The sequence below is a fragment of the Sturnira hondurensis genome, unplaced genomic scaffold (assembly GCF_014824575.4).
Source record: "Sturnira hondurensis isolate 20B ecotype Veracruz unplaced genomic scaffold, ASM1482457v3 Scaffold0000880, whole genome shotgun sequence".
Taxonomy (NCBI): Eukaryota; Metazoa; Chordata; class Mammalia; order Chiroptera; family Phyllostomidae; genus Sturnira; species Sturnira hondurensis.
In genome coordinates, this window is record NW_028073511.1 from 4119129 (window position 1) to 4146241 (window position 27113).

Here is a 27113-nt window from a genome sequence, read left to right on the forward strand (position 1 = left end):
CTCTCCGCAGTTCCCTCCCAGTTCTTTCTACCATTCTCTGGTCAAGGGGGTGGAGTCGCACCTCCTCTCCCGTTCCTTTAGGAGGCCTCGGCTCCTCCCCTTTCCGAGTCGCAGTCTGACGCCGGATGACTGCAGCGAGTTCGGGATGTCTATGCAAATACGCGCCCCCTGTGGGCCAATGGGGAGCGGAGGTGGTGGAACAGTGGACCAATGGGGCGGGGGCGCAGGGGCTCACCATATAAGGAGCGGCCTCGCCATAAAAGGAAACATTGTATCTCTTTATATGGGGGGGAAGGGTCGGGGGATCCCTTGCCGCCTGCGCGTGGTCCCGGCCCCCTCCACCCGCCGTCCCCGCGGCGGCCAGCAGCCTCGGCCCCCGGGGGGACGCTGACGGCCGCCGGGCGCGCCGCCCTAGCATACGGACAGGGGGCGCTCCGCGCGGCCTGGGGCAACCCAGGCCACAGGGGCAGGAAAGTGAGGGCCCAGGTCGGCCCGGGCGTGCAGGGGCCCCGGGTTCGCGGCGGTGGCGGCAGCGATAGCGGCACTAGCAACAGCAGGAGCGTCGGGTTGAGCCGGGAAGCCGATGGCGGCGGCGGCGGCAGCTCCAATTCCTCGCTGACTGCCTGTCCGCCCTCCTGCATTGAGCGCCATGTTACCGAGCCAAGCTGGGGCCGCGGCGGCGCTGGGCCGGGGCTCGGCCCTGGGGGGCAGCCTGAACCGGACCCCGACGGGGCGGCCGGGCGGTGGAGGTGGCGGCGGCGGAGGGACTCGCGGGGCTAACGGGGGCCGGGTCCCCGGGAACGGCGCGGGACTCGGGCCGGGTCGCCTCGAGCGGGAGGCTGCAGCAGCAGCGACAACCACCCCGGCGCCCACCGTGGGGGCCGTCTACAGCGGCAGCGAGGGCGACTCGGAGTCGGGCGAGGAGGAGGAGCTGGGCCCGGAGCGGCGCGGCATGAAACGAAGCCTAAGTGAGATGGAGATCGGCATGGTAGTCGGTGGGCCCGAGGCGGCGGCAGCAGCGGCCACCGGGGGCTATGGGTCGGTGAGCGGCGCAGTGAGCGGGGCCAAGCCGGGTAAGAAGACTCGGGGCCGCGTGAAGATCAAGATGGAGTTCATCGACAACAAGCTGCGGCGTTACACGACCTTCAGCAAGAGGAAGACGGGCATCATGAAGAAGGTACCGGACCGGGAGGCTGGCTGGCCACAGGGAACCTGGAGGGTGGGGACGCGGAGGGGGAGCCCAGGAAGAAGGCAGAACAGTGTCCGAGGTGAGAGGCGGTGAGTCCGCAGGAGGTGTGTGGGAGGGGATAGCTATTACCCCCGGAGGGCATTAGGGGAGGGGCCGTAAAGGAAATATGGGTAGAGGGGAGTATCTGCGAACGTCAGGAAAAGAGGGGAAAGGCACCACGGAGTGACGGGCGCACAAGAGGAATAGGGCTCTTGCGGAGCGAAGGGGTTTGGAGTGGTAATGGGAGGCTGCGAGACTGCCGGGGAGGTGGTTAACGAAACCCAGAAATCAGTGGGTTCATTAGGCTCTGGTGATCGGGGAAAGTCGCCAGAAAATCGGGAAGCAGAAGAAAAGGTATGGAGGTGAGGAGGCTGGAACAGTGTAACAATGAGGGAATGTGTGGGAGGAAGGTGGGGGCACCACTGAAGTAGTGCTGGCTGGAAGGACAGGCAAGGGGCTCACGAGCTCTACCTAAGGGAGGAAGGCAGGAGGAGAACTGAGGCTGCCCTGAACTGCAGGAACCAACCTAAGTCCTGCGATGGCCATGTGTCTTCCATGCAACCCCTAGAAACCCTGCACACTCCCTGCAGGTCAGGCTTCAGAATCAGTCTTTTGGACAAGTGGGACTTCCAGCCCTAGGGAGAATCTGTGCATGGAGTTTGGTGGGAAGGTAGGGAGGTTTCAGAGGTACCCAGAAAATCCTTTCTTCTAGTGGATTATCCAGTGAAGAGGGGTGAGTGAGGAAAGGAGTTGTCTTGGGGTGTAGATATGGGACGGGATGGAAGCAGAAGCACTGGGAAACAAGCAGCTAGAATCCTGGAAACATTGGCTGTTTGTATCTGCCTCATGTAAAAGTCAGCTGCTTCGGAGGTGGTTTTGTGGAACATTTTTGGGAGTAAGGATACCATCAATGGGACCATCCTTGTAGTTCCCCTCCTGGGCTCATGGCAGGAAAGTAGCTGTTAATCTAGCTCCCTATCTCCCATCACTCAAGTCACTGTCGTATCAAGACAAAAGGAAGGAAAAAAGGCTAGCACAGTGTTATAGGACAGAAGGACAAATGGCAACAGGTAAGCGTCTGCAGTTTCCGGGAAGAAACATGGGACATTTTAGAGTTTAGGTGGCTCCTAAACTCTAAATATCATCCCTAATGTCTAATGTGACTTCCAGTACAGTAGTGAGTTCATTCTGGTCCCTGTGACAGTGAGGAGGGAATGGGAGCCATTTCTCTGTGCGGCTGGGCACCAAGCTGCAGTCAGGATCGCTGAACCCCCTGTGTCCACTGAGGTTAAATGTTCCATCACCAGGGCATTGTAACTGTTTGCGTGGGGTATCTGCAGGTCAGTAGGGCTGCTCCTAGAGAAGGGGCATGAGGTTTTTCTGCTCTCTAGTTCACCTTCAGATATCCTGATAGGACCTTCCCCTAGAGTCCCTGGAGAGGAAGGTCATTATGGGAGTGGGGCTTGAGATCACTGTATGCTACTCTTTCCTACTTCCCAAGGCAAGTAGAGATAAAAAGTTTTGCTGACCTACCCATCTCCTCCCCCTTATCCCCAGGCCTATGAGCTGTCCACGCTGACAGGGACACAGGTGCTGTTGCTGGTGGCCAGTGAGACAGGCCATGTGTATACCTTTGCCACTCGCAAACTGCAGCCCATGATTACCAGTGAGACTGGCAAGGCACTGATTCAGACCTGCCTCAACTCGCCAGACTCTCCACCCCGCTCAGACCCCACCACAGACCAGAGAATGAGTGCCACGGGCTTTGAAGAGACAGACCTCACCTACCAGGTGTCCGAATCCGACAGCAGTGGGGAGACCAAGGTGTGTTTGGGTTCCCTATCTGAGGGAAAGGAAGGGGAGGGGCTTGGCCTCTAGAGAGGGGAGGGGGTCCCTCTCTTTTCGCAGCGAGGACATGTGGTAGGTGCTCACTGATGTGGAGTGGGGCCTGGTTAGTACCCCTCATCCTAGGGGACAGGTGTCCATCCTCGCTATCCTGACAGGAGGCCGGCCCACTAGATAAGCGGGCGGCCTCCGTGCCCATATAAGGCCGGCTCCGGCTCCACGCCGGCCTCCCGCCTGCAGCCCGCCTGCCTGGCAGGGCCCTTGCATTCCTCCCGCCAGCTGTCTCCCCGCTGGGGGCGGGGGTGTAGCTTAGCCCTGCCCTCCCGGCAGGCCGGGTCACTGGGGAGTAGGAAGTGAGCACTCATGGGTTCCAGGGTCTTGGGAACTCAGCACTGTTTGCAGGCTGGCTGACTTACTGGGCTAGAGACTACCTTACTAGGCAGTCACCTACCTCTTCAGGATGTCGGGACATGGGGACCTGGGCACGTTAGAGAGTGTATTCCTGGCGGCTAGGGATGCCCCCGCCTAGTTACACCTCCCCCTTCCTCCCCGCCTCCATTAGGTGAGGGGGCGGGGCTTCCTCCCTGGTTCCTCTGGGGAACACCATTTTCCGGGTGCCCTTCTCTATCTGACCAATTGGAGGAAGCAGTACTGTTTGCCTTAGCAACGCCTCCACCAATCAGGGGCTTCGAGCTCGTCTGCCTAGCAAACATCCTGCGCTCCAATCCCCAGTATTTTGAGACCCCTCAGTTCTCTGGGCTTGGCTCTCAGCTTCTGGCTTCCTCCTCCTTCTTCTAAAAACAAAGCTTCCCTAAGGGGACAGTTGGTGCTCTAGACTCCCCCCTCTCTTAGTGGCATCTGTAATCTTCAAACTCTTAGCAGTAGGGCTCATTTATTCCCAGGAAATCTTGCTGGATGAATGAATTCTTTTGGTAATTTAAATCTTAAATACTTGTCATAAAGTGCCAGCCCCCTAAGATTTCTCTCTTTCAAACCCTAAGTTCTCTGAGTAACAGTCCCTATCTCAGAAGCCTGGCAAATCTGAGCTGGAAGGACCATTTAAAGAGGGCTCAGTAGCCCAGCCCCTGATATTTACAGAAGAGGAAAACTGAGACTCAGAGAGTAATTTCCCCTGGATCGCACAAATGGTCATGACCGGACCTGGGAACAGGCCCCAGGTGTCCTGATTCTTCAGCCAATGTGTTGGCCACAGTCCACTGGGGCAGAGAACTCAGGGAATTATGATAATGACATTATCATTGTCCTCATAAGAGCAGCAAATACTTATTGTTCTTTTTATGTGCCAGACACAGTTGTAAGTTCTTTATGTATGTTAACCTATTTATTCTTTACAACACCTATGGGGTAGGTATTATCCTCTTTTTACAAACAGGAAACTGGAGTATAGCAGCTCAGTAACTTGCTCAAGGGCCAGGCGGCAGGTAAATGGCAGAGCTGGGATTTGAACCCAAGCACCCATGTTCCAGTCTGGCTGTCAATTCACACCAAGCTTCTACAGGGGCAGGGTCACACTAAACCTCTACCAGGGGCAGAGCCTCTGGTAGAGGCTCACTGCTCCATCTTTACTCTGGGTGTAGGACTCACTGAAACCAGTGTTCACAGTCACCAACCTGCCGGGTACCACCTCCACCATCCAAACAGCGCCCAGCACCTCTACTACCATGCAAGTCAGCAGCGGCCCCTCCTTCCCCATCACCAACTACCTGGCACCAGTGTCTGCTAGTGTCAGCCCCAGTGCTGTCAGCAGTGCCAATGGGACTGTGCTGAAGAGCACAGGCAGTGGGCCCGTCTCCTCCGGGGGCCTCATGCAGCTGCCTACCAGCTTCACCCTCATGTCTGGTGAGTCACAAGTGGCAAAGTTAGCATGCTAAGAGTGGGTTTAGTGTGGGCACAAGGAGAACCTCTTCCCCTGCTCAGAAGGAGGGTAAATGGGACCAGGGCCTGAGAGGAACCTATCATGCCCCAAGGCAAGCATACACTTCCCCATGGGGACCCCTACTATCCTTGTTAGTCAGTTTCAACCAGATGCTCTGGCCTTGTCTAGCTAGCCCAGCCCTGTGCCCTCCTTTGCCACAGGGACATTCTGCCACGTCCCTAGCTTGATTAGAGGGCAGATCATGTCCTTGATGGGTCAATGGCAGCTCCCTGAAGAGGGCAGAGGCCAGGCCTAGAGTGGGAGGAGGGAGAAGGGCAAAAGCAGAGGATAGAAGCCCCTGGACACCAAAACTCAGGACAGTAAAGGTCCCATGAAAGATAGTGATGGGAGCCAGGGAGCAGTGTGCCAAACCCTGGGCATGGGGATGTTTGAGGGTGCTTGGTTCAGGTGGTAGCTGGGTAGGACAGAATATGAATAAGTCTCTGTGTCTCAGGTGGGACAGTGGCCCAGCAGGTCCCAGTGCAGGCCATTCAGGTGCACCAGGCCCCACAGCAAGCGTCTCCCTCTCGCGACAGCAGCACAGACCTCACGCAGACCTCCTCCAGCGGGACAGGTAAACCTCAAAGCTTTGTCATTTCCTTGTCCTGTCTCCTTCATGAGACCTAGCAGCAGGTGCTTAGAGAATCTTTTTTTTTAAGATTTTATTTTATTTATCTTTAGAGGGGAAGGGAAGGAGAGGAGGAGAGAAATATCAATGTATGGTTGCTTCTTGTGAGTCCGCTGCTGGGAACTGGTTTGCAACCCAGGCAGGTGCCCTGACTGGGAATGGAACTGCGATCATGTGGTTCGCAGGCCCGTGCTCAATCCACTGATCTGCACCAGCCAGGGCTGCTCAGAGAATTTCTTAATGTGGAGACTGAGGTTTTTGGCTTCACCCTTACCCGAATTCTTAAGTGAAAGTCAGGTGGGGATGGCTGGGTTTGGAATCCCGCCCTGCACACGGTAGTCTAGGGAGAAATCAGGCCCCATTGGAGCCACCTTCCTCCTCATTCAGAAGAGAAGCCGGAGGTCCAGAAAGGAGAAGTTACTTGCCCAAAGAGTCACATTTGCTTAACTACCAGGAAGGATTTGTAGGGCACTTGTCTCCTTGTGGGAAGGTATTCTAGCTTTGGAGTAATCATAATTTCTCTCAGTGTCTCTAGTCACTTCAGAAATGAGACACTTTCAAGATAAAATTACTTTTAAGTTCTTGTTATTTACTGTCTTGTTATACAAAGTGTAATCTGTGGAGAACCAGCCTCACCCTGGAGCTTGATAGACATGTAGACCATTAAGCCGCCCCCCAAACCCACTGAATCAGAATGTGCCCTTTTAATAATAACCCCAGGTGACTTGTATGCATATTTACATTTGAGAAGTGCTTGTTTAAAAGATGCATTTGTTAGCCCTGGCTGGTGTAGCTCAGTGGATTGAGTGCGGGCCTGCGAACCATAGTATCGCGGTTCGATTCCCAGTCAGGGCACATGCCTGGGTTGCAGGGCAGTTCCCGGCAGGGGACACACCAGAGGCAACCATACATTGATATTTCTCTCCCTCTCCCCTTCCCTTCCCCTCTAAAGATAAATAAATAAAATATTTTTAAAAAAAGATGCATTTGTTAGCCACATGTTTAAGAAAAGGAAGGAGTGAGAACAAATAAAAATGGGATAATGGAGCTCCCTAAAAAGTACCTGAGATTCCTTAGGTTGGGTCAGTGACTGTAATCTTTGTTTTTTGACAGCCTTAGGGTCTTGGAATAGAGAATTCAACAGATAGACAATTGAGGTGGGAGGCAATTAAAGCCTGGTACTGTTGTGCTCAAGAAAAAAATAAGGCTTTTCTTAGTTGATGGCATGGGGCAGAGGAACAAGTCTTGTCTAGCTTCTGATCTAGGAACTAGCAAGAGGGCTCTGGAGGCTTAAAATTCCTGGGAGTGGGATGGGGGATATCAGTAGGGATCAGTGTCAGCCTCCCTGACCTGTGTCTGTATTTGCCAGTGACGTTGCCTGCCACCATCATGACATCATCTGTGCCCACGACTGTGGGCAGCCACATGATGTACCCTAGCCCCCATGCGGTGATGTATGCACCCACCTCGGGCCTGACAGATGGCAGCCTCACCGTGCTCAATGCCTTCTCCCAGGCACCATCCACCATGCAGGTGTCCCACAGCCAGGTCCAGGAGCAAGGTGAGTTGGGAAGCAGGGCTGAGCAAAGGAGGACCATTGCTTTCCTAACACACATACACACCTATACTCTCAAATGCGGCGCCCCCCCCCACCAGATATATACACTCACATGCATACACAAACTAGGATGTGCACACATACTCCTACACAGATACACACAGATGCTTGGACACTGGTGCACACTTGAACACATACCCAACATGCATACTTGGACATATATTGGACACTCACTCTAGGGCACTTATATCTGAGACTCATTCAGTCATTTGTGCATTTATCGGCAGGGCTCCAATAATAGGAAGTTTCTCTTGAACGAGCAATTTGAGTATCTCCTGTTTTCCAATACAGGTGGTGTCCCCCAGGTGTTCCTGACAGCGCCATCTGGGACAGTGCAGATCCCTGTTTCTGCAGTTCAGCTTCACCAGGTAGGTGGGACCCCCTTTCATCCCATCCCAGCCAGCCAACTACTTCTTTATCTTGACCCTGGGGATTCCATTACCAGTTGGTTAAAGCTACCATCCCTAGCCAGGAGGCCTATCTATCTTCCTGGTCAGAACTGTGGTGGGCAGGCAGGCAAGCAGGAGGAGCCTGAGCTGGCTGATCAGTTCCTGCCCCCATTTCCTTACATACCCACTTCCCTCCAGATGGCTGTGATAGGGCAGCAGGCCGGGAGCAGCAGCAGCAACCTCACCGAACTACAGGTGGTGAACCTGGACGCCGCCCACAGCTCCAAGAGTGACTGATCCGCCCTACCGCCCTGGACAGATGGCCCAAGGGACGGCACCACTTATTTATTGTTGCCTTTTCACGTTTTCTTTACACACATGTTGATGGGCTGCAGGAGGGAGGCGGGGAGGAGCAGTGGGTAGCCACGGGACTGAGCCCTCTCACTCCAGCCAAAGAAACGGGCCAGCCTACCCTCCACCCTGTCCTCCCTTACTCTCCCCTCCTTCGGGCTCCACCTCCCATTTCTGCTGATGGTGGGGCTGCCCTCCCTCCTCAAGACTGCCCTTGCCAGCTCGGCTCCATGTTTTGCCATGAGTATTAGCTTTCCCGGTGGGACTGTGCCCTATCTTCCCACAACAGGTTATCTGTGGGACTAGGCACTGTGTTCCCCCACCCCTGAGGAAGCATTTGGGGTCCTCTGCCCAGCCTTCTTGCTGACCCCACAGTCAGCACTGTGTCTGCCACAGGCTGGGTGGATAGAGCCCTCCCCTTGCCCCTCAGGGAGCCAGCTGGGGAGATGGGGCTTCTTCCCTCACGTTGCTGCCCACTGCCCCTATAGCTCCCAAGAAGCTGGGCTTGTGCATGGAGCAGGTTCCTGGGGCTGCCTGCCCTGCCTTGCCACTCCTTTCGGAACTCCTGGGGCTCCTGGGTTGGAGGGAACAACATCATTGTTCCCTCTCCCCATCTTCCCCCCTCTCCTCCCAGCTGCTTTACTTAAAGTTGATTTTGAACTTTTTATTTGAGGAGACGAAGTGAAAACAAATCTATAAATATATATTTTTAAAATATTTAACTTTTTTTATGGCGTTTTTCTCGTCCCCCTCCCTGCCCAAGCTCCCCTTCCCTGGGGAGCCCTGGGGCTCCCCAGAACTGGCTGGGCCTCTGGGGACAGAGCCACCCCATCAACTTGGGGCCCACCAGTGTGAGGGGGAGATTCTGGGATTGCCCGGTCCTGGGTTGTTTCCAGGAGAAAACCGGGGGAGGGGCCCTCAGGCCATGCCCCAACGGGGTGGGGAGGGTGACCCACAGCTCTGGGCCTCTTTTTGCCCTCTAGGGCTGTTGCTAGGGAGAGGGAAGAGGGAGACCAAATGTGGGGGTGGGAGTGGGAGGGTGTCAGGAAGAGAAAACTGACTTCATTTGTGCCACATGCATGGGCATTGCAGCCTTGTGCTCCCCAGGCCTGCAGCTACCTGGGGCCCAAGTTGCAGTGAGCAGGGTGGGGTCTGGGAGGGGGTGAGACGCAGGAAAGGGGGTCAGAAAAAATGGGAGCAGCTCTTGGGCTGAATGCAGCGATAGGGGAGCCAGAAGTGGGCAGCTCTCCCAGGGAGTGAGCAGCTACTGTAACTTTTTAAAATTAAAACAAAAAGCCTTGAAGAAAATGACTTTATTTTTCTAAGTGTAACCTCAGTATTTATGTAATTTGTACAGGGGCCGTGCCCCACCCTCCTCTGCCCCCTTTGGGGTAGACCTTCAGGGTGGGCCAACACACAGGTAGCATCTTTTACCCTGTGTCAGAGCCCACCTTCAGCACGGATATCCAGAAAGGAAGCTTTTTCAGAACGGGGCAGCAGATGGGGTGGAGTTTCATTAGCCCTATGTCTGCCTTCAGTAGGAATGAGCCTGCTTCTGTGATTAGGTGAAGGGGTGGGGGACGGTTTTACGTGCAGCCTAATTATCAAGGGGATGATTTGCCGACATTTTTAGAACCCCCTAACCTCTAAGCCCCATTGCTGTCTGGCCCCAGTTTGGGGTGCCAAGATGGAAGTCGCCTTTCTGGGCTTTCTCCTGGAGACAGCTGAGGCTTATGGGTGGCTTACAAGGCTGGGGCATGGCAAATCAGGGGCCAGAGAGTTGGGGGGCTTGGGACTCAGGTCTGTAACTGCCCAGCCCTTTTCTCTGCTCGTTTCACTCCACCCTCACTCACTCACTCCCCGCTCCCCCACCCAGGGGAGGAGACTTTGATGAATTCTTCCTCTCCTTCCCACAAAAGACAGACCCAGTGAGTGAATCAGGCAAAGTGCTTATAATGTGTGTTGTGTGAGCATAGCCTTGGGAGAACATGTGTGCATCAGGGATAAGGTGGCATTTACATGTGCAGCAACCCTTGGTGTTTCCCTTCCTTGGTGGCTCTGGGGTGTGTGTGTGTGTGCTCGAGTGAATGTATGTGTGTGAATGTGGGGTGTGTAAGTGGTTTCTACTTCCCCTGGGATGCTGACCCAGGAATAGTGGACATGGTCACAGTCCTATGTACAGAGCTTTCTTTTGTATTAAAAAAATACTCTTTCAATAAATGTATCATTTTTGTGCACAGACTGTGGGGTCTTTGCTTCTATTTTTCCATCTAGGTAGGGCCAGAGGTATAAACAAACACAAATCAAACCCCGAAAGTTGCTGCTGAGAAGGAAGTCTGGCTGCTTGATTGAAAACAGCAATGCTAAGTTAGGTGCTTCTCGCTGTTGAACTCTGTACAATTTAAGGAAAGTTTCACACAGCTGAGGACTTCATGTGCGTGGCTTTATTAGGTGCTTGGGTCAACACAGAAGCAATTTTAATTAATAGAAAGTGACTCAACCAATCCAAAGCATTGCTGAGGGGTTTGGTAAACTCATAGTCAAGTGATCTAATGAAAATTCAATGGAGAGCGCTAGGGTGGGTCGCTAGGTTTCAGGAAGATGAGGAAGGCAGGCCCAGGGATAGGAAGGGGAGGGCCTCAAAGTTGAGTGTGGATGTGAAGGTTTGCCTACCTCTGCAAAGACCCGGGCAACGTGCCAGCGATTGCAAGCTCCTGCAACTGCACGCCCCACCACCGCCCCCAACCAAGCACTTGTAGCTACTACGCATGCTCGGCAGTGGGCCGCGAAGGGACCCGTAGATACCCTGTGAGGCTTGCACTTGCTGTGTGACCCGGAAGAGAGCAGCTGAGGGGGCGGGGCCAAGGCGGCGGGATAAGCCGGCTGCAGTGGTGTTTCAGCAGAGCGGGGCAGCGGGAGGTGAGAGGAGAGTTTGGTGTGAACCCGATCCTTGCCTTGTCCCTCCTCAGTCCCTTATCCACTTTCTGTGGGGCTGATGACGTGTGAGTTCCCCGAGATTTGCCTTGTTCTGTCAGCCTCCTCTGAGTGCCCCCTCCCAATCCACCCCATCCCTGCCCCTGCTCACCCCACCCCCAGACCCATGCGGGTTCCTTCTGCACCGCCTCTGCTGGTCTGCAAGCTTGGGCCTTACCTCGTTACTTGCACCTACCTGCTGTCTCATCGCGTCCAGACCTCACCTTCACACCGCAGTTTATTGCTCCTGATAGTTAACACATCCCCCCAAATTTAGGCCTATCCTATTGTTCTACTTCACCCTGCTCCTCAGTTGTGCATCCCCAAATCATTCCTTATCTCCCAGGCTTGCCCCACCCCCTGGTAACTGGACCCTTGCCTCTACGGAAGTCCACACCCTGTATTTCCCCTCCTCTTCACAGCTTTTTAAAATTCTTGTCCATCCCTGTAGCCCAACATGACTCCTGTCCTGAGCACCGTTTCCTTCATCCTGGTTTACCTTACATTCTTATTCTGGCCACTCCCTGCTGCCCACATCATTTTATATCACACCTGTGTTTCCTGATTACTAGTATGGCCCTCACCCCGCTCCCCTTTATAATCTTCTGGCTTAACGATGTGTCATTTATCTGAGGACTGCCCCTACTTTCTCCACCTAAGAATAATATTAGATCATGTTTACTGAACACTCACTGTGTGCTAGTCTAGAGGCTGTTCTAAGTGCTTTATAGAGGTGATCTTCAGTTTTTACAGCTTCATGAGTTAGTTAGGAATATTATTACCATCTTGCAGAGGAGAAAACTGAGGCTCAACATTAAGTAACTTGTCCAAAACTACTTACATAGTAAGTCAATGAGCCGGAATTTGGAGTCACATTTATCTCACTCGGAAATCTGCACTGTATTGTCTCTCTGATACCTCCCTCCCCATCTCCCAACCTCATTCCCTACCCTTCACCTCCATGGTTACCACCTTCATCTGTAGCTACCCGGCTTGGACCCTCACCATACATACAGAATAAGTGGAGGTTGCAGACACGCTGCTCTTTTGCCCAGACTGTCCTACTTAACTGCCAACGCTTTTTGTTACCTGGCCTGTCCTCATCTTTCACATAACCTCTTCCATTTCTTAAACGTCTTCGTTTCATCCTCATCTGTTTTCACTCCATCCTCCTTCTCTTACAAATCCCAAAATATGTTCAAGTTATTTGTTTCATCCTTTTCTTGGCCTTTCTATTTGGCCTCTAAATTGCATCATGTAACCTATCCGTTACCACCCACCCCGTCTGTGTCTCAAGATTGCACCTATCCATATAGTCTTTTCCCTTTTCCATATTGCCTTTATCTTTCTGTGTGTCCCAGGAGGTCTGGATGGTGGGGGAACAACGCACTGGGGACCTCATGGTGCCCTTGGGGCCCCGGCTGCAGGCGTATCCTGAAGAACTTATTCGACAGCGTCCTGGGCATGATGGGAGTCCTGAATACCTGATCCGATGGAGTGTCCTGAAGTGTGGGGAAGTGGGTAGAGTGGGTGTAGAAGAGGGCAAGGCAGAGCATATCCTCATGTGGCTGTCAGCCCCCGAGGTCTATGCCAACTGCCCCATGCTGTTAGGTGAATGGTCACTGTCTAAGGGACCTCAACATGAACCAGCTGGGGGTTCAGGAAGCTTTCCCCGAGATCCAGGAGGCCTGGATGATGTGTCAATGGGAGAGATGGAGGCGGATGTACGGGCACTGGTGCAGAGGGCTGCCAGGCAGCTGGCAGAAGGTGGGACCTCGAGCCCCCCAGCCGCTGTGCTTCACACCATCCACGTGCTCAGCGCCTATGCCAGCATCAGGCCCCTCGCTGGGGTCTTCAGGGAGACAGGAGCCCTGGACCTGCTCATGCACATGTTGTGCAACCCTGAGCCTCAGATCCGTCGGAGTGCGGGCAAGATGCTGCAGGCTCTGGCAGCCCACGACGCCGGTAAGAGACAGCCCGGGGAGGAGGAGAACGCTGGATAGAATGGGGCCATAAAGAATAAGAACAGAAAAAGGAAGGATGTCCCAACTCTGTAATACCAATTCAATGCAAAGGGAAAATACAGATTGATAGACTGTTACTCATTAGTCTCTACAGGATAAAATCTAGGCTCTGGCTTACTTGTCCTTTCTCAGTGCAGTGACAGAAGAGAATGGTGTAGGTTTATATTTTTAAACTGGGATGAGAGTCATTAGTTGGTTGTGTAACCAGTTTAGTGAGTTATAAGCACATTTTTAAAAAATGTAAAATACTAGTATGTAGCAATGAAGGTAAGTTTTGTGGCATGCAATATACATTTCAGTTATAGATGTGTACACTTAGGTCAGGCTACCACGTAAAATGTATGTCTTACTGTGAATCTGAGTCACAAAGAAGTGAAAGCCTCACATAGGGGATGAAGAGTCTGGGAAAGGCAGAGGGAGAGTGTTGGGGATTGGGGAGAAGATACGGATTGGGTGTGGATTGCAGGGAGTCGGGCTCACGTCCTTCTGTCACTGAGCCAGCAAGATGGCATTGAGCAGCACATGGATTTTGACAGCCGCTATACTTTGCTGGAGCTGTTTGCAGAGACCACATCGTCTGAGGAGCACTGCATGGCCTTCGAGGGCATTCATCTGCCTCAGGTACTCTGGCGGCTGTGGGGACAGTGTCGTTCGAGGTCTCGGGCATCATTTCTGAAAATGTGGTTCGGGACTGCATCAGTGCCAGAGCCAACTGGGGAGATTGTGAAAATGAAGGTTCATGCCCCTCCCCACTCAGAACTTTTGAGGTTAGAACCCAGGAGTCTGTCTGTCTTAAGACACTCCTCGTATGTTTCTTATATAATCATAGTCTGAGAACTACAAGTATGTGGATGAGGGTGATACTGAGGGGAAAGGAGAGGGGCTCAAGCTGGGAGACGAGCCTACACCACAGACTATGTCCTACAGGTCCCAGGAAAGCTGCTCTTCTCCCTGGTGAAACGCTACCTGTGTGTCACTTCCCTGCTGGATCAGCTGAGTAACAGTCCAGAGTCAGGGGCTGGAGCCCCAGGCTCCCTGTCCCCAGGGGAGGAGTTTGCCTGGGAGAAAAGCCGGGGGCAGCAGGAGCTGGAGTTCAGTATGGCTGTGGGTAACCTCATCTCTGAGCTCGTGCGGAACATGGGCTGGGCCCAGACCTTCAGCGAAAGGAGCGCGTCACCTCCCCGGCCATCCCGGTCCATCTTTCAGCCCTGCATTTCAGGCCCTAGCCTTTTACTCCCCACCATTGTTGCCACCTCCAGAAAGCAAGGGCGGGCCTTCCGCCAGCGTTATGAATTCTCTAGCCGAAGTGGCTATGGCGAATATGTGCAGCAGACGCTGGTGCCGGGGATGCGGGTGCGGATGCTGGATGATTATGAGGAGATCAGTGCTGGGGACGAGGGCGAGTTCCGGCAGAGCAACACTGGCGTGCCCCCTGTGCAGGTGAGCCAGTGCATGGTGGTGGGACACTGTTGGGGATCTTCTTTGGAAGGCACATAGTGGCTCTGGCAGGCCACCCAAGGGAATTAGAATGGTTAGAGGGAGATCAGCAATTAACAGGGGGCCTTTAGAGGGAGCTGGGAAAATCTGGCAGGAGTAGGTGGGCTCTGAGGTCAGGGAGAGACTCACACCCAGGAAGAACTGATACAGAGAGAGAGATGGGGACACACACACACATACACACACACTGGTGGAGTTGGTCAGGAGGGAGTGTAGGAGCAGATGTCGTCAGGGTTAGGAAGAAAAGAGAGGCAGGGCCTTCCCTGGTAGCAGAAGGGAGCCTTTTGTTATTTCCCAGACCTAGCCAGGTGGGCATCTGAGGGCTGTATGCCCCGGGTCAAGCCTGCCCAACCCAGGGCTCAGAGGGCAAACCCTCTGTTCTTGTTTCCTCTGTCTTCTTCCATACCAGGTCTTCTGGCAGTCGATGGGTCGCACCTACTGGGTGCACTGGCACATGCTAGAGATCCTGGGCTCTGAGGAAGCTGCTGAGGACGAAGCTTCGGCAGCTGTGGAGAAGGGGCCAGGGGCTGCTATGTTGGGCACAGGTGAGCCTTGGAGGGTCACTGACAGTACGTCTCTGAACAGAGGAGGACTGGCTGGAATGAAGCCACTCCTAACTGGGCGCTACTGCCCCAGAGATTCAGAAATGCATTCTGTCCCTGGTTGGTGCTAAGACCCCTATGCCTGCATCCTCAGCACTTCCCTCCTGGGACTGGAAGCCTGTGGGCGGGCTGTACTCTTTACCGTATCTCCAGCCTGAGCCTCAGGAGAATGAGAAATTGGGACACCTGACCCAGGCTGAGTGGTGGGAGCTGCTCTTCTTCATCAAGAAGCTGGACATATGTGAACAGCAGCTGATTTTCCGGAGTCTTCGGGAGAACCTGGATGAGGTATACAGGCCTGAGACACCTAAAGAGTTGGTAGTGGGGTTAGAGGAGGGATTGGAGGTGGGATTGTCCAAGGGAGTTCTAGATACAGGGTGCTTAGGAGGAAGCTGGTACTATAGGTTAGGGAGTGTGACGGGCCCTGCTGGGGGAGGAGACAAATACTTTGAGGGTCTGGTATGTAGAAGGTGTGCAGGGCATGGCAGGAGGTGGCCACCGTTCCATTTACTGTCCCCAGGACCTTTGTGTCTGCCCATTCCTGGAATGTACCCCTCCTTCTGTTGACAGACCCGGGATGAGAAGCCCCTAGGTGAAATCTCTGTACCCAGAGAAGTGGCTGAGGGTCTGCTGCAGGTTCTCAGTAATCAGTTTGAGGGGAGCGCCCTCAGGGACCTACTCAACTCCCACATCTACACCAAGTATGGGCAGCGACCTGATGCGCTACACAGCTCATCCTCTTCACGAAGTCAGTCCTGTACCCTGGATCCAGAAGAAGAGTCCAAGTCGAAGGCTCAGTTCTCCAAGGAAGAGACCAAGTCCTCCAAAGCAAAAGCTGAGCCCCGTAAAGCAGAGGCAGAGCCTGCCAAGGGAAGAACTGAGCCCCCCATGGCACAGAGTGATTCACAGCTGTTTAACCAGCTTCTGGTGACTGAGGGGATGGCTCTGCCCCCGGAGATAAAGGAGGCAGCCAGGGGTAAGTTAGGTGCTGGGAGGGGAGGGCAAAGAAGTTGAAAAGGTCCTGGCTGGTCCCCAGAGAAGTGGGTAGTTAAGGCAGAGGGTGGAGTAAGGTCACATTTGCACAGGAAAATGCTTTGGAAGCGCATATCCATTTTTCCTTTGGTCTTGATTACATCTGATCAGTCACGGCTCCCTTTCTTCAGTATCCCTGGGAAAGAAAGGCCCACTATCCAGAGTATCTTCATCTTCGCTGTTTGACTGTGAAATGCTTTACACAGAGTCGCATGAGTTCTGAATGCCCACTGTAGTAATAAGTGATGTGTTAAAGTGCATTAGGATAACTGGGCTTGACCTTTCAGGACTTCCAACATGGAGGGGCCACATTTTCTCAAGCCAGTGCCCTTCCCTCATCAATTTCAGAAATGGCCAGTGCCTTGCGGGGTCCGGGTCCACGCAGTTCCCTGGATCAGCAGGTGGCGGCTGCTGTGGCTACTGTGCAGATATCCAGCTCGGACACAAACCTGCAGCTTTCAGGGCTCTACGCGCTCTCTCTTGCTGTGGAGGAGGTGACTGAGCGGGACCACCCTCTTGCCCGTCCTGACAGAGCCCTGAGGTTGGCGTGGTGGAGAGGGAAGGGGTTTTGGGTCACGCTGGGGAGGCAGGGGAGTGGTAGGATGGGAAGGAGCTGCGAGATCAAGAGAGAGAAAGGCTAGGGGTGGAAGAAGGGTCAGTCTGAGCAGCATCAGAACCGGAGAGGAGAATGTTATCATGCTGATGTTGTCAGAGCACTTCTCTGCTAGGCTCTGTGATTGACGTTTTACTTGCAGTCTCTAACGAAGTCCTCCTGGCACCTGAGAAAGGTTTGCTCCTATTCTTACCCTGTCGTGAGGGTGAGGAAACAGGCTTAGAGAAGTTAACTTTCCTGAGTCTGACAGAAAGCAGGGTGAGGATTGAAACCTAGGTGCCTTTGCCTGTAGAACTTGAGTTTTTTTCCTTTTCTTTTCCCTTCTTTTTGCCTCCTTTCCTACTTTCTATTTTAAAAGTGTTTTTTAACTATTTCTTAATTATACAAGTCACATAGAAATACATTCTCATTTTAAAAGACCTGTAGTCTATCAGAAAGAACGTAGAATGAAAAGTTAAAGTTCTTTTCACCACTGTCATTCTGGCGTGTATCCTGCAGACCTTCTCTAGGTTTACATTTATGAGTGTGTTTGGATATGGGGCACTTCCTGAGTCTGTGTTGTAGTGCACGTACTCACACTCCATCATTTCGTCTCTGCACCGTGTCCCCCACACTCAGAATGTCTAAGTGCTCTCCACGTCAGTCATTCACCTGCGGCCGCCTCATTGGCTTCACTCTGCCTAGGACTTTGCAGTATGATTATGCCCAAGTTCAAATACCAGTGTTCTGATGGACCTCTTTCCCTCCTGTGTGTCAGCATTGGATATTAGCACATTTTAAAATGTGCTATCAGATTGGCAAAATTTTAAGTGATTAGTATCTCCTTGTGTTAATTTCTTGGCTATATGAAGTTAAGCATATATGTGTGCCTTTGTCGTGTTTTTTCTATAACTATTCTGTTTTTAATCTTTGCCTGCTTTTTCACTGGGTCTTTGTCTTTTTTAATTGATTTATAGGCATTCTGGATATTAATCTGTTATTTATATTTCAAATATTTTGCTTGCCTTTTTTTCAAAATTATATTAACTGTTTTCTAAATATAAAATGATTCCTGCTCACTGTAAAAAATTAGAAAGTTATGAAGGTAAAAATCATCTGAAAACCCTTTGTGCAGAGATAGTCACTGTTAACATTTTGGTAAACATCCCTGCTCACATTCCTGCTGGTAAACAGGCCAGACCCTCAAAGTATTTGTCTCCTCCCCCAGCAGGGCCCCTCACACTCCCTAACCTATAGTACCAGCTTCCTCCTTCCAAGAACTTCTTCCTTCCCTTCTGGTTGGCGCTTCCACTGGACCCTCTCTCTAACCCGCCGTGTTGCTTATCTGTTAGCTTATCTGTTAGCGTGTGGATGGTGCCTTTTGTTGTGCTGATGTGTTAGAATTTAACATTGTTGTCAGCCTTTTTATTGCTTCTAGATTTTGTGTCCTACTTAAGAGGATCTATCCTATTTCAGGCCTACAAAAATATTTTCCTAAAAATATCTATGATTTTGTTTTTTACATTTATTTAAAAATATTTGCGATTTAGCTTTGCAGATGTAGTGAAGCAGAGTGCCAGCTTTATTTTTCTCAGATGGGTAGCCAGGTGTCTCCACGTCGAGTTTTGCATGGTCCTTCCTGTCCTTACTGGCTGAAGATGCTGCCCTTGTCTCTCTTCTCATCTATTGATCTGTTTGGCTCCCCTGTATTATTTCTAGAGTTTCAATCGTTAGAGGTTTAAATTTATATTTTGATGACTATTAGGCAAGTCTACCATTCTTTCTTTCCAAAAATTTTCAACATCCTTGCATATTTTCTCTTCCTGGGCCTGAATCTACCTGTCATATTTTGTAAAAAAACAAAACAAAAACACATTTTAGGCTGGTGTGCCTCAGTGAATTGAGTGCTGGCCTGAAAGCCAAAGGGTTGCCAGTTCGATTCCCAGTCAGGGCACATGACTGGGTTGTGGGCTGAGAGGCAACCCATTGATGTTTCTCCCACTCATTGGTGTTTCTCTACCTCTCTTTGTTTCTCCCTTTCACTCTCTATAAAAGTAAATAAAATCTTTTAAAAATCTTTTAGGCATTTTGATTAGGATTGCATTGAATTTATAGACTTATTTGAAAAGATGAGCCAGAGTTTGTAATCAACCATTTTGTTCTACTGACTCCTTCATGCAGTGAGGAGCCAGAGGCAGTGAGACTGCAGAGGAGAGGGGTTAGGAGTGACATCAGGGCGAGAAGAGCAGGTTGGAAAGGGCGGTGGGCGGCGATGGGCTGGGACTTGGTGTACAGGGTTAGGTGGGGAGTCAGGCATGGCTGTTGGGCTGAGAAACTCCGACTTCTTTCCTCCCAGAGAGAAGCTAGTGAAGATGCTGGTGGAGTTGCTGACCAACCAGGTGGGAGAGAAGATGGTGGTGGTGTTAGCCCTGCGCCTCCTCTACTTGCTCATCACCAAGCACGAGTGGCGCCCGCTCTTTGCCAGGGAAGGTGGCATCTATGCCGTGCTGGTCTGCATGCAAGAATACAAGACTTCTGTCTTGGTGCAGCAGGCAGGGCTGGCGGTGAGTGGACTGGGCTGGTGGGAGCGGCGGGTGAGGTGGGCGGGCAGGGGACTGCTGACCTTGAGGAGGTACTGCGGTGATTTAGACCACGGAGGGGACCTTGGGACTGAAAGAGGCAGATGAATATGAGTTGCAGCTGGACAGTCTTGGAGATTGATTGCATATTTGGAGAAAGGAAGAGCAGTGTCTTTAAAAATGACTCTAGGTTTAAAATTGAGCAGCAAGGTGGTTGAGGTGGCCATTGACTGGGTGGGAGGATGTTGGAGGAGAAGGTCAGGGGTTGCATTTTCAGGTATGAAAAAGGCATGACTCTCCCATGCCTTTTTAATTACAGTTAGGTGTCTTGTTTTTGTTTTTCTTTTCTGGTGTGAATACCTTGTCTTTTTTTTAAGTATATTTTATTGATTATGCTATTATAGTTGTCCCATTTCCCCCCCTTCATTCCCCTCCACCCTGCACACCCCCTCTCACCCACACTCACCCCTTTTAATTCATGTCCATGTATTATAAGTTCTTTAGCTCATACATTTCCCATACTATTCTTGCCCTCCCCCTGTCTATTTTCTACCTACCATCTATGCTACTTATTCTCTGTACCTTTTCCCCCTCTCCTCCTCCCACTCCCCTGTTGCTAATCCTCTATGTGATCTCCATTTCTGTGGCTGTGTTCCTATTCTAGTTATAGGAGAGGGTGTGCAGGGTGGAGGGGAATGAAGAGGGGGAAATGGGACAACTGTAATGACATAATCAATAAAATATATTAAAAAAATAAATAAGGGCTTGGTCATGATGAAGTCCTTGAACTTGATCTTATCTGAGAAGCACTTGATCTGCCCTTCCATTCTACAAAGCTATGCTGGATAGAGCAGTCTTGGATATAGGTCCTTGCCTTTCATGACTTGGAATACTTCTTTCTAGCCCCTTCTTGCCTGCAAGGTCTCTTTTGAGAAATCAGCTGACAGTTTTATGGGAACTGCTTTGTAGATAACTTTTTCCTTCGGTCTTGCTGCTTTTAAGATTCTCTCTTTATCTTTCATCTTGGGTAATGTAATTATGATGCACCTTGGTGTGTTTCTCCTTGGGCCCACCTTCTTTGGGACTCTCTGAGCTTCCCGGATTTCCTGGAAGTCTATTTCCTTTGCCAGATTGGGGAAGTTCTCCTTTATTATTTGTTCCAATAACTTTTCTACTCGTTGCTGTTCCTCTTCCCATTCTGGTACTCCTATAATTTGGATGTTGGAACATTTAAAGATGTCCTGGAGGTTCCTAAGCCTCTCCTCGTTTTTCTGAATTCTTGCTTCTTTATTCTTTTCTGATTGGATGTTTCTTCCTTCTGGTCCACTCATTGGTTTGAGTCCCAGTTTCTTTCCTTTCACCTTTGGTTCCCTGTACATTTTCCTTTATTTCACTTAGCATAGCCTTCCTTTTTTCATCTAATTTGCGACCAAAATCAACCAATTCTGTGAACATCCTGATCACCAGTGCTTTGTACTATGCATCTGATAGGGTAGCTATCTCTTCATCGCTTAGTTGTATTTTTTCTGGAGCTTTGATCTGTTCTTTCGTTTGGGCCATTTTTTTTGTCTTGACAAGCCTGTTACGTGTAGTGAGGGGCGGAGCCTTAGGTGTTCACCAGGACGGGCAACCCAGTTGCTGGGTTGTGACGCTGTCTGTGGGGCAGGGGTCCGAGAGGGAACAGTGGTGTTTGCTCTACTCTGTGGATTTCAGTCACTTCCTCCACTTCCCACAAGCAAATTGGGCCCTTCTGGTGCTGATTCCCATGTGGGTAGGTTTGTGTACATTCTAGGACCCTGTGGGTCTCTCCAATGAACTCTCCTGTGAGGCTGGGAGTCTCTCCCAGCACCTCAACCCACACAGGTGTTTTCAGTTGGTGTTTTGAGGCTTTATTTCCCTGCCCTGGGACCCTGGGTTGTGCAGTGTGTCTCGTTCTCCAGTTTCGCCTGGTTTATCTGCGCACCAATGTGGGACCACCCGGTCCATCAGCCACCTTGCACGCTGCACCCCTCTGCGACCCACTGCCTCGCTGCGTCCACTGGCTGCTGCCTTATGCGCCCGGGGTTTGCCAGCTGCCACTTTGCCACGAGTCCTCTCTGCCCGGCTGCCCATCTCCACCCCTCTTACCAGTCTGGCTGAATGTATCTACTTTAACGCCTTGGTTGTTGGACTTCCATACAGTTCAGTTTTCTCTCAGTAGTGGTTGTTTTTTATTTTTAAGTTGTTGTTGTCCTTGTTTTGGTTGTGTGAGGAAGGTCGGTGTGTCTGCCTACTCCTCCATCTTGGCCAGGAGTCCTCAGGTGTCTTGTTAAAGACTAACTTTCTAGATGTGACAAAGTAGTTTTTACCCTTTGATCTGAATGATACCCTTACACAGAAAATACCCTCTCTCAGATGTGGGTTAGACACAGCTAGTATTGCCATTGTCTTGCTGCCCCGGGACCAGAGAGTAGGGAAGGGAGGCCCTCATCCAGGGGAGCCTAATAGAGTTGGCCTCCTTGCTTATCCAGATGTAAGAGCTGGCTGGCAGGACGTGGGCAGGGTGTTCTCTGCATAGCCTGAGAGTGGGGGACCGGCAGGCCTCAGTTCTGGTTCTGAGGTTGCATTGCAACAGCATAAAGGCAGCAGTGTGGACAGGAACTTATGTCCTCCTAGAGCAGGCCGCCCCAGGGAGAGGCAAAGAGGCACCTTCCTCTGTGGGTCTAGCAGGTGCTGCTCCTCCCAGGAGCAGCCGGACATTCACGTCCAGGCCAGGTCTCTGTAAAGAGTTCCCTGACCCTTTCAAACCGCGTGACCAAAGTGCAGCATTTGCCTCTAAATTCAAACTCTTGCCCTGTAACAAAATTGCATCATTTTGTTGATAACTTAAGATCTACAGAATTTAACTAATTGGGGGAGAGTGGGCAGCCAAAGGGAGAAAGCCTAACCACGAGGCAGCACTCGCTTTGAGGATCCAGGTCTCAGAAGAGGGATTATCCTGAGAATTATTTCCAATTCCTAGAGGGTTTCTTCTCAAGGTTAACTCTTTCATTAGGAGAGACAGTCTCCATTCAAGCAGTGTGGTGTTCATCTTTATTTTTTCTGTAGTACCAGCAAACAAGTGTGCATGTTACAGGTATACAAGTATTTTTTCCTGTAATTCCAACCACTCTGCCTATCAGACAACCCAAGTAGCCTTGTTGAGGAGGGCGGGACACTGGCTTTGGAGGCCAGGGCATGTAGGTTTGGGAGTGTTGGCTTATAGGTGGTAACAAGCCGTGGGAGTGGTCAGGGTTGCCTAGAGTGGGAGTGCAGCGTGAGAAGAGAAGGGGGACCAGAACTCTCACGCTGAAAGTGAGAGGCCGGGCAGAGGAACACCGGGGAGGGAGAACCACCAGAGGGACACAGAGTGACGAGAGTCAGGGAAGAGAGGTCTTGCAAAGGGAGGTGCGGTCTAGCACTAAGGAAGACCGCTTCAAGGAAGGCTTTTGAGGAGGACTCGGTGCCCTCGGTACCGTGACAGGGCCATCTCCTGAGGGAGAGCTGCAGGAGCGGCAGCCACTGCCCTCGTGTGGCCTTGGTGCTGCTAGAGCCCCGGGGTTTTTTTGTCTGCTTTGAATTTTCCTTTTCTTTTTTGTTTTTTAGCATTTGATGTCCTATCACTACCTTTTCCATTTCCATCTCTTGACCTGTTTGCAAACAGCTCAGTTTGCCCAAAGTTTAAGGTCTAGGACGATGGCCTGGCCCTGCAGGGTGGCTCTCTGCCCACTCATCGCTCTGCGTCCACGTTCCCCTGCAGGCACTGAAGATGCTGGCCATTGCCAGTTCCTCGGAGATCCCCACTTTCGTTACTGGCCAACATCCTGTCCACCCGTTGTTTGACGTGCAGATGACCAGAGAGATCTTTGCCAGCATCGACTCAGCCACCCGCCCGGGCTCCGAGAGCCTCCTCCTGACTGTCCCTGCAGCCGTGACCTTGATGCTAAACACTGAGGGGTCAGCACATCACCACCCCCGGAACTTCAAACTCCTGCTGAGCCCCAGTCACCACTGCTCTTCTGCCCAACTCTCACAAGCTCCACAGAAATTCCCCTTGTGTTGTTAACTTCCGGGTGACACTTTAGCGGCCTTTCTGACTGTCATTGGAAGAGAGGACAAGCGGTTGGGAGTAGGACAACTCCTAGAGAGCAGTGACCCCCTGACCTGCTTTCCTGGGATTGGGCAGAGTAACCTGAGGTCGGGGACCCCTGCGGCCTGTTCTTCCCCAGCTGCAGGGCTTCTCCCCTGTGTACTCACTCCTGCTTCTGTTGCTTTCCACTCCCTCCCCCAGGTGCTCCTCTGCGGTGAGAAACGGCCTGATCCTGCTCAGCCTGCTTTTGTGCAACCACCACACTCTGGGAGATCAGATTGTGACCCAGGAGCTGAGAGACACCTTGTTCAGGCACTCGGGGGTGGCGCTGGAGGCGGAGCCCATGCCCACCACACGCACCGTCCTCATGATGCTTCTCAATCGCTACTCAGAGCCACCAGGCAGCCCTGAGCATGCAGGTACGTTTGTGGAGAGGGCGGTTCTGCCAAGGAATGAGACAGTGCCAGCCTGTGGTCGGGAATACTGCCGTCATGTCCTCATGCCTCGCTGGAAGGACACAGTGAACCTTCAAGAAATGAATGAGGGCTTTGGTGATTAAGTTAGAGCTTACGTAGAACTTCGTGACCAAGAGGAAAGGGAGACTCTAGAACAGGCACAAGGAAATCGCCTTCTCTGAATGGCTTTAAATGTGCGAGGATTGCCGTCTCTGGTCTGGGTGTGGTCCTGTCTTGTTGGGCAGCGGAGGTTGGTTAAAGCAACTTACAGAGAGGCCTTCTGTAGGGGAACTGTAACTTACAGCACAGAGGTCTGTGGCTAAAAACGTGCGGCATTCATGTTGTGTCGTGGGGAGGAAGCCCTTTGTGTTTAACAAACAAGTGAAAACACAGGAGCGGGGGAGAAACTGAACGGAGCAGTGCGTGTCTGTTAGTCGGTACATCTAAAGCCCCCATGCCAGGTGGTTCAGGGCTGCGACTGTACCGGCTAATGATTATTGGCTTATGTAACAGCATAGCTCACATTTAACAATAAAGTGTCATAGTATGGTCATAAAAATTAAAAATGTATAAACGTGACTGTTTACCATACTAGGCACTTTTTTTTTCAGATGTAACAAGATGAATATTTCAGGTCAGAAAAGAAAATCCTCTATAGTTCTGTAAAAACTGCAGGTATCCTCCAAATGGGAGGGAAACTGGAGGTGATTTTCAGGAACTGCCCATTTTTCGGTTTGACCAGTTTGTACTAATCCCCTTCATACGTATTTTCTTCCTCCCTTGTGTCTGGGCAGCAACACTGGAGACCCCCAGTGCCTGGGGCCAGGGCGGGTCCCCTGAGCTGCTGATTCGGTCCCTGGTTGGGGGCCCATCTGCAGATCTCCTCCTGGACTTGGAGCGCGTGCTGTGCCGGGAGGGCGGCCCCAGGGATGCCGTGAGGCCCCTCCTCAAGCGTCTCCAGAAGGAGACCCAGCCCTTCCTCCTGCTGCTGCGGGCTCTGGATGCCCCTGGACCCAACAAAACTCTGCTGCTGACCACGCTGAGGTGAGGGACCTGTTTGGGCATCCATGCATTGGGAGCAAGGGACGCTGGCTGACTGCAGGGACTTCACGTGTTCTTATCCCCTCACAGGGTCATGACCCAGCTGCTAGATCACTCTGAGGCACTGGCCCTCCCCTGGCATGAGGTCTTGGAGCCCTGCCTCAACTGCCTGAGTGGCCCCAGTAGTGACTCTGAGGTACCAGGGCCCTGGCAGGGGTTGGGGAGGGAAAGGCAGCCTCTGGGGGCACCAGATGCTTCTGGAGAGCACAGAGTAGCCTTTCTGGTTGGGTCTGGATGCTGGGAGGCGTGGGTAAGAAGGAGAAGGCTAGTGCCATCTAAGAGTCTCCAGCCCTGGCTGGCGTAGCTCAGTGGATTGAGCATGGGCCTGCGAACCAAACAATCGTGGTTCGATTCCCAGTCAGGGCACATGCCTGGGTTGCAGGCCAGTTCCCGGCAGGGGATGCATGAGAGGCAACCATACATTGATATTCTTCGTCCTTTCTCCTTCCCTTCCCCTCTAAAGATAAATAAATACAATAAAAATAAATAAAGTAAGTCTCCAGACCTGGGCCTCTGAAGTTCGAGCGCACGTTTTTCCCGCTCAGATATTGCGGGTTTGGTTCTAGACCACCTCAGTAAAACGGTTTCACTATAAAGCGAGTGTCGCAATAAAGCGAGTGTTGTAATCGTTTCACTAGTGGAGGATCTTACCTTTAATTTGCAAAAAACATCTGTGAAACGTAAAGCTAAATGCAAGAAAATGAGGTCTGCCTGTATAAGCCTTTTGGCTGTACTTGGATTTTAGATTCTGCGTACGGCAGAAGCCCACATTTGGCAACCCAGACATTGCTTGCTCTCCACCCTTTGGGGTTTGCAAGGCTCAGGCACAAGGTTGGCCCTTGAGATAGCGTGGCCCCGGCAGGAAGAAGCCTGGGAAGCTGTGCTCAGCTCCTCCCAACTCACTCTGGAAGCCCAGCACCCCGATATTCCCTTCTTTCCTGTCTTTGGTACTCTTTCCCTAGGCTTCTGAGTTTCTCCAAAATCTCAGCCACGTTGCCTTTACTAAACCTGCCCTTCAACCCTTAAGGTGACTCGGTCTTGTTTCCCACGCATTAATCTCTGTGGCTCCGGGCTCAGGTTGTTCAGGAGCTGCTTTGCTTCCTGCACCGCCTGGCCTCCATGCATAAGGACTATGCGGTGGTGCTCTGCTGCCTGGGAGCCAAAGAGACCCTCTCCAAAGTCCTGGACAAGTATTCGGCTCAGCTGCTGCTGGCCTGCGAGCTGCGGGACCTGGTGACAGAGTGTGAAAAACACGCCCAGCTCTATAGTAGCCTCACCTCCACCATCCTCGCTGGCTGCATTCAGGTGAGGAGGTTTGTGGGTACAGATCTCAGAGACACTGTAAGCCAGAAGCAGGGGCAGAGGAGTCAGTGTGTGTCCCCATTTGGTGTCCCTGATTGACATGAGTGGTCACACATCTGGGGTATTTGTGTCCCAACCTTTACTCCACATGCTCCTGTTCTTCTAAAATTTGAGGAAAGATGGGTTCAGTAATTTGTTGCCACCTGACTTTCTCCATGTATGTCTTTTATTTTCTCTGCTTTCCCTCCTTCCCCTCCCCCTTCTCTCTCATGTTCCGGCTGCAGATGGTGCTGGACCAGATCGAAGACCACAGACGGACCCAGCGACCCATCAACACCCCCTTCTTCGACGTGCTCCTCAGGCACCTCTGCCAGGGTTCGTGCGCTTTCTCCAGGCCCCTGCCCCAGCATCTGCTCCATTTCTTTCCCGCTCTCTGGTCCCTTTCCCTTTTTCTCTCAACTAACCAGGCTGTGACTGCCACCCCTCCCCACTGTCCCCAGGCTCCAGTGTGGAAGTGAAGGAGGACAAGTGCTGGGAGAAGGTGGAGGTGTCCTCCAACCCGCACCGGGCCAGCAAGCTGACGGACCGCAACCCCAAGACCTACTGGGAGTCCAATGGCAGCACCGGCTCCCACTACATCACCTTGCACATGCACCGTGGTGTTCTGGTTAGGTGTGCACACACCCACACACCCCCCCCATCTGTGATCCCTGAGGGACTCACTCAGGCCCATTTTGTGCAGTGAACAGACAGGCACACAGCCCTGTGCTAGGTATAGACATTCCCTTGCCTCTCAAGCCTGGGGACGCGCTCTCCCACTGGGTACAGCTGTCACTCCCTGGGCCTGGTGTTG

At 52.0% G+C, this 27113-nt stretch overlaps 2 protein-coding genes across 6 annotated transcripts in view; both read left to right on the top strand.

The window, feature by feature from the left end:
* The first annotated feature begins 266 nt into the window (after positions 1-266).
* On the top strand, positions 267-10236 carry SRF (serum response factor). Its single transcript, XM_037053303.1, has 7 exons — positions 267-1177; positions 2786-3052; positions 4672-4933; positions 5464-5583; positions 7007-7198; positions 7547-7623; positions 7843-10236. The coding sequence occupies exons 1-7, from the start codon at positions 650-652 to the stop codon at positions 7939-7941; spliced, it is 1545 nt and encodes a 514-aa protein (XP_036909198.1). The 5' UTR covers positions 267-649; the 3' UTR covers positions 7942-10236.
* A 621-nt stretch (positions 10237-10857) lies between these two features.
* CUL9 (cullin 9) overlaps positions 10858-27113 on the top strand; it is a 37272-nt gene continuing 21016 nt past the window's right edge. For 2 of the 5 annotated variants that reach the window (XM_037053316.1, XM_037053336.1), the window contains exons 1-16: positions 10858-10914; positions 12330-12933; positions 13459-13613; positions 13920-14432; positions 14899-15034; positions 15186-15379; positions 15662-16067; positions 16472-16664; positions 19072-19279; positions 23073-23269; positions 23604-23821; positions 24652-24901; positions 24989-25094; positions 26036-26263; positions 26545-26635; positions 26761-26932. In XM_037053316.1, the coding sequence (XP_036909211.1) occupies positions 12339-12933; positions 13459-13613; positions 13920-14432; positions 14899-15034; positions 15186-15379; positions 15662-16067; positions 16472-16664; positions 19072-19279; positions 23073-23269; positions 23604-23821; positions 24652-24901; positions 24989-25094; positions 26036-26263; positions 26545-26635; positions 26761-26932 (3662 nt within the window). In that variant the 5' untranslated portion in view covers positions 10858-10914; positions 12330-12338. The other 3 variants (XM_037053325.1, XM_037053344.1, XM_037053351.1) reach the window with 3 other exon arrangements.

Bases quoted from the DNA above. Each gene is read 5' to 3' on its own strand.
- SRF (XM_037053303.1), top strand. From the start codon at position 650: ATGTTACCGAGCCAAGCTGGGGCCGCGGCGGCGCTGGGCCGGGGCTCG. The intron at 4,934-5,463 runs GTGAGTCACAAG...TCTGTGTCTCAG, and splicing joins CAGCTTCACCCTCATGTCTG to GTGGGACAGTGGCCCAGCAG. The intron at 5,584-7,006 runs GTAAACCTCAAA...TGTATTTGCCAG, and splicing joins GACCTCCTCCAGCGGGACAG to TGACGTTGCCTGCCACCATC.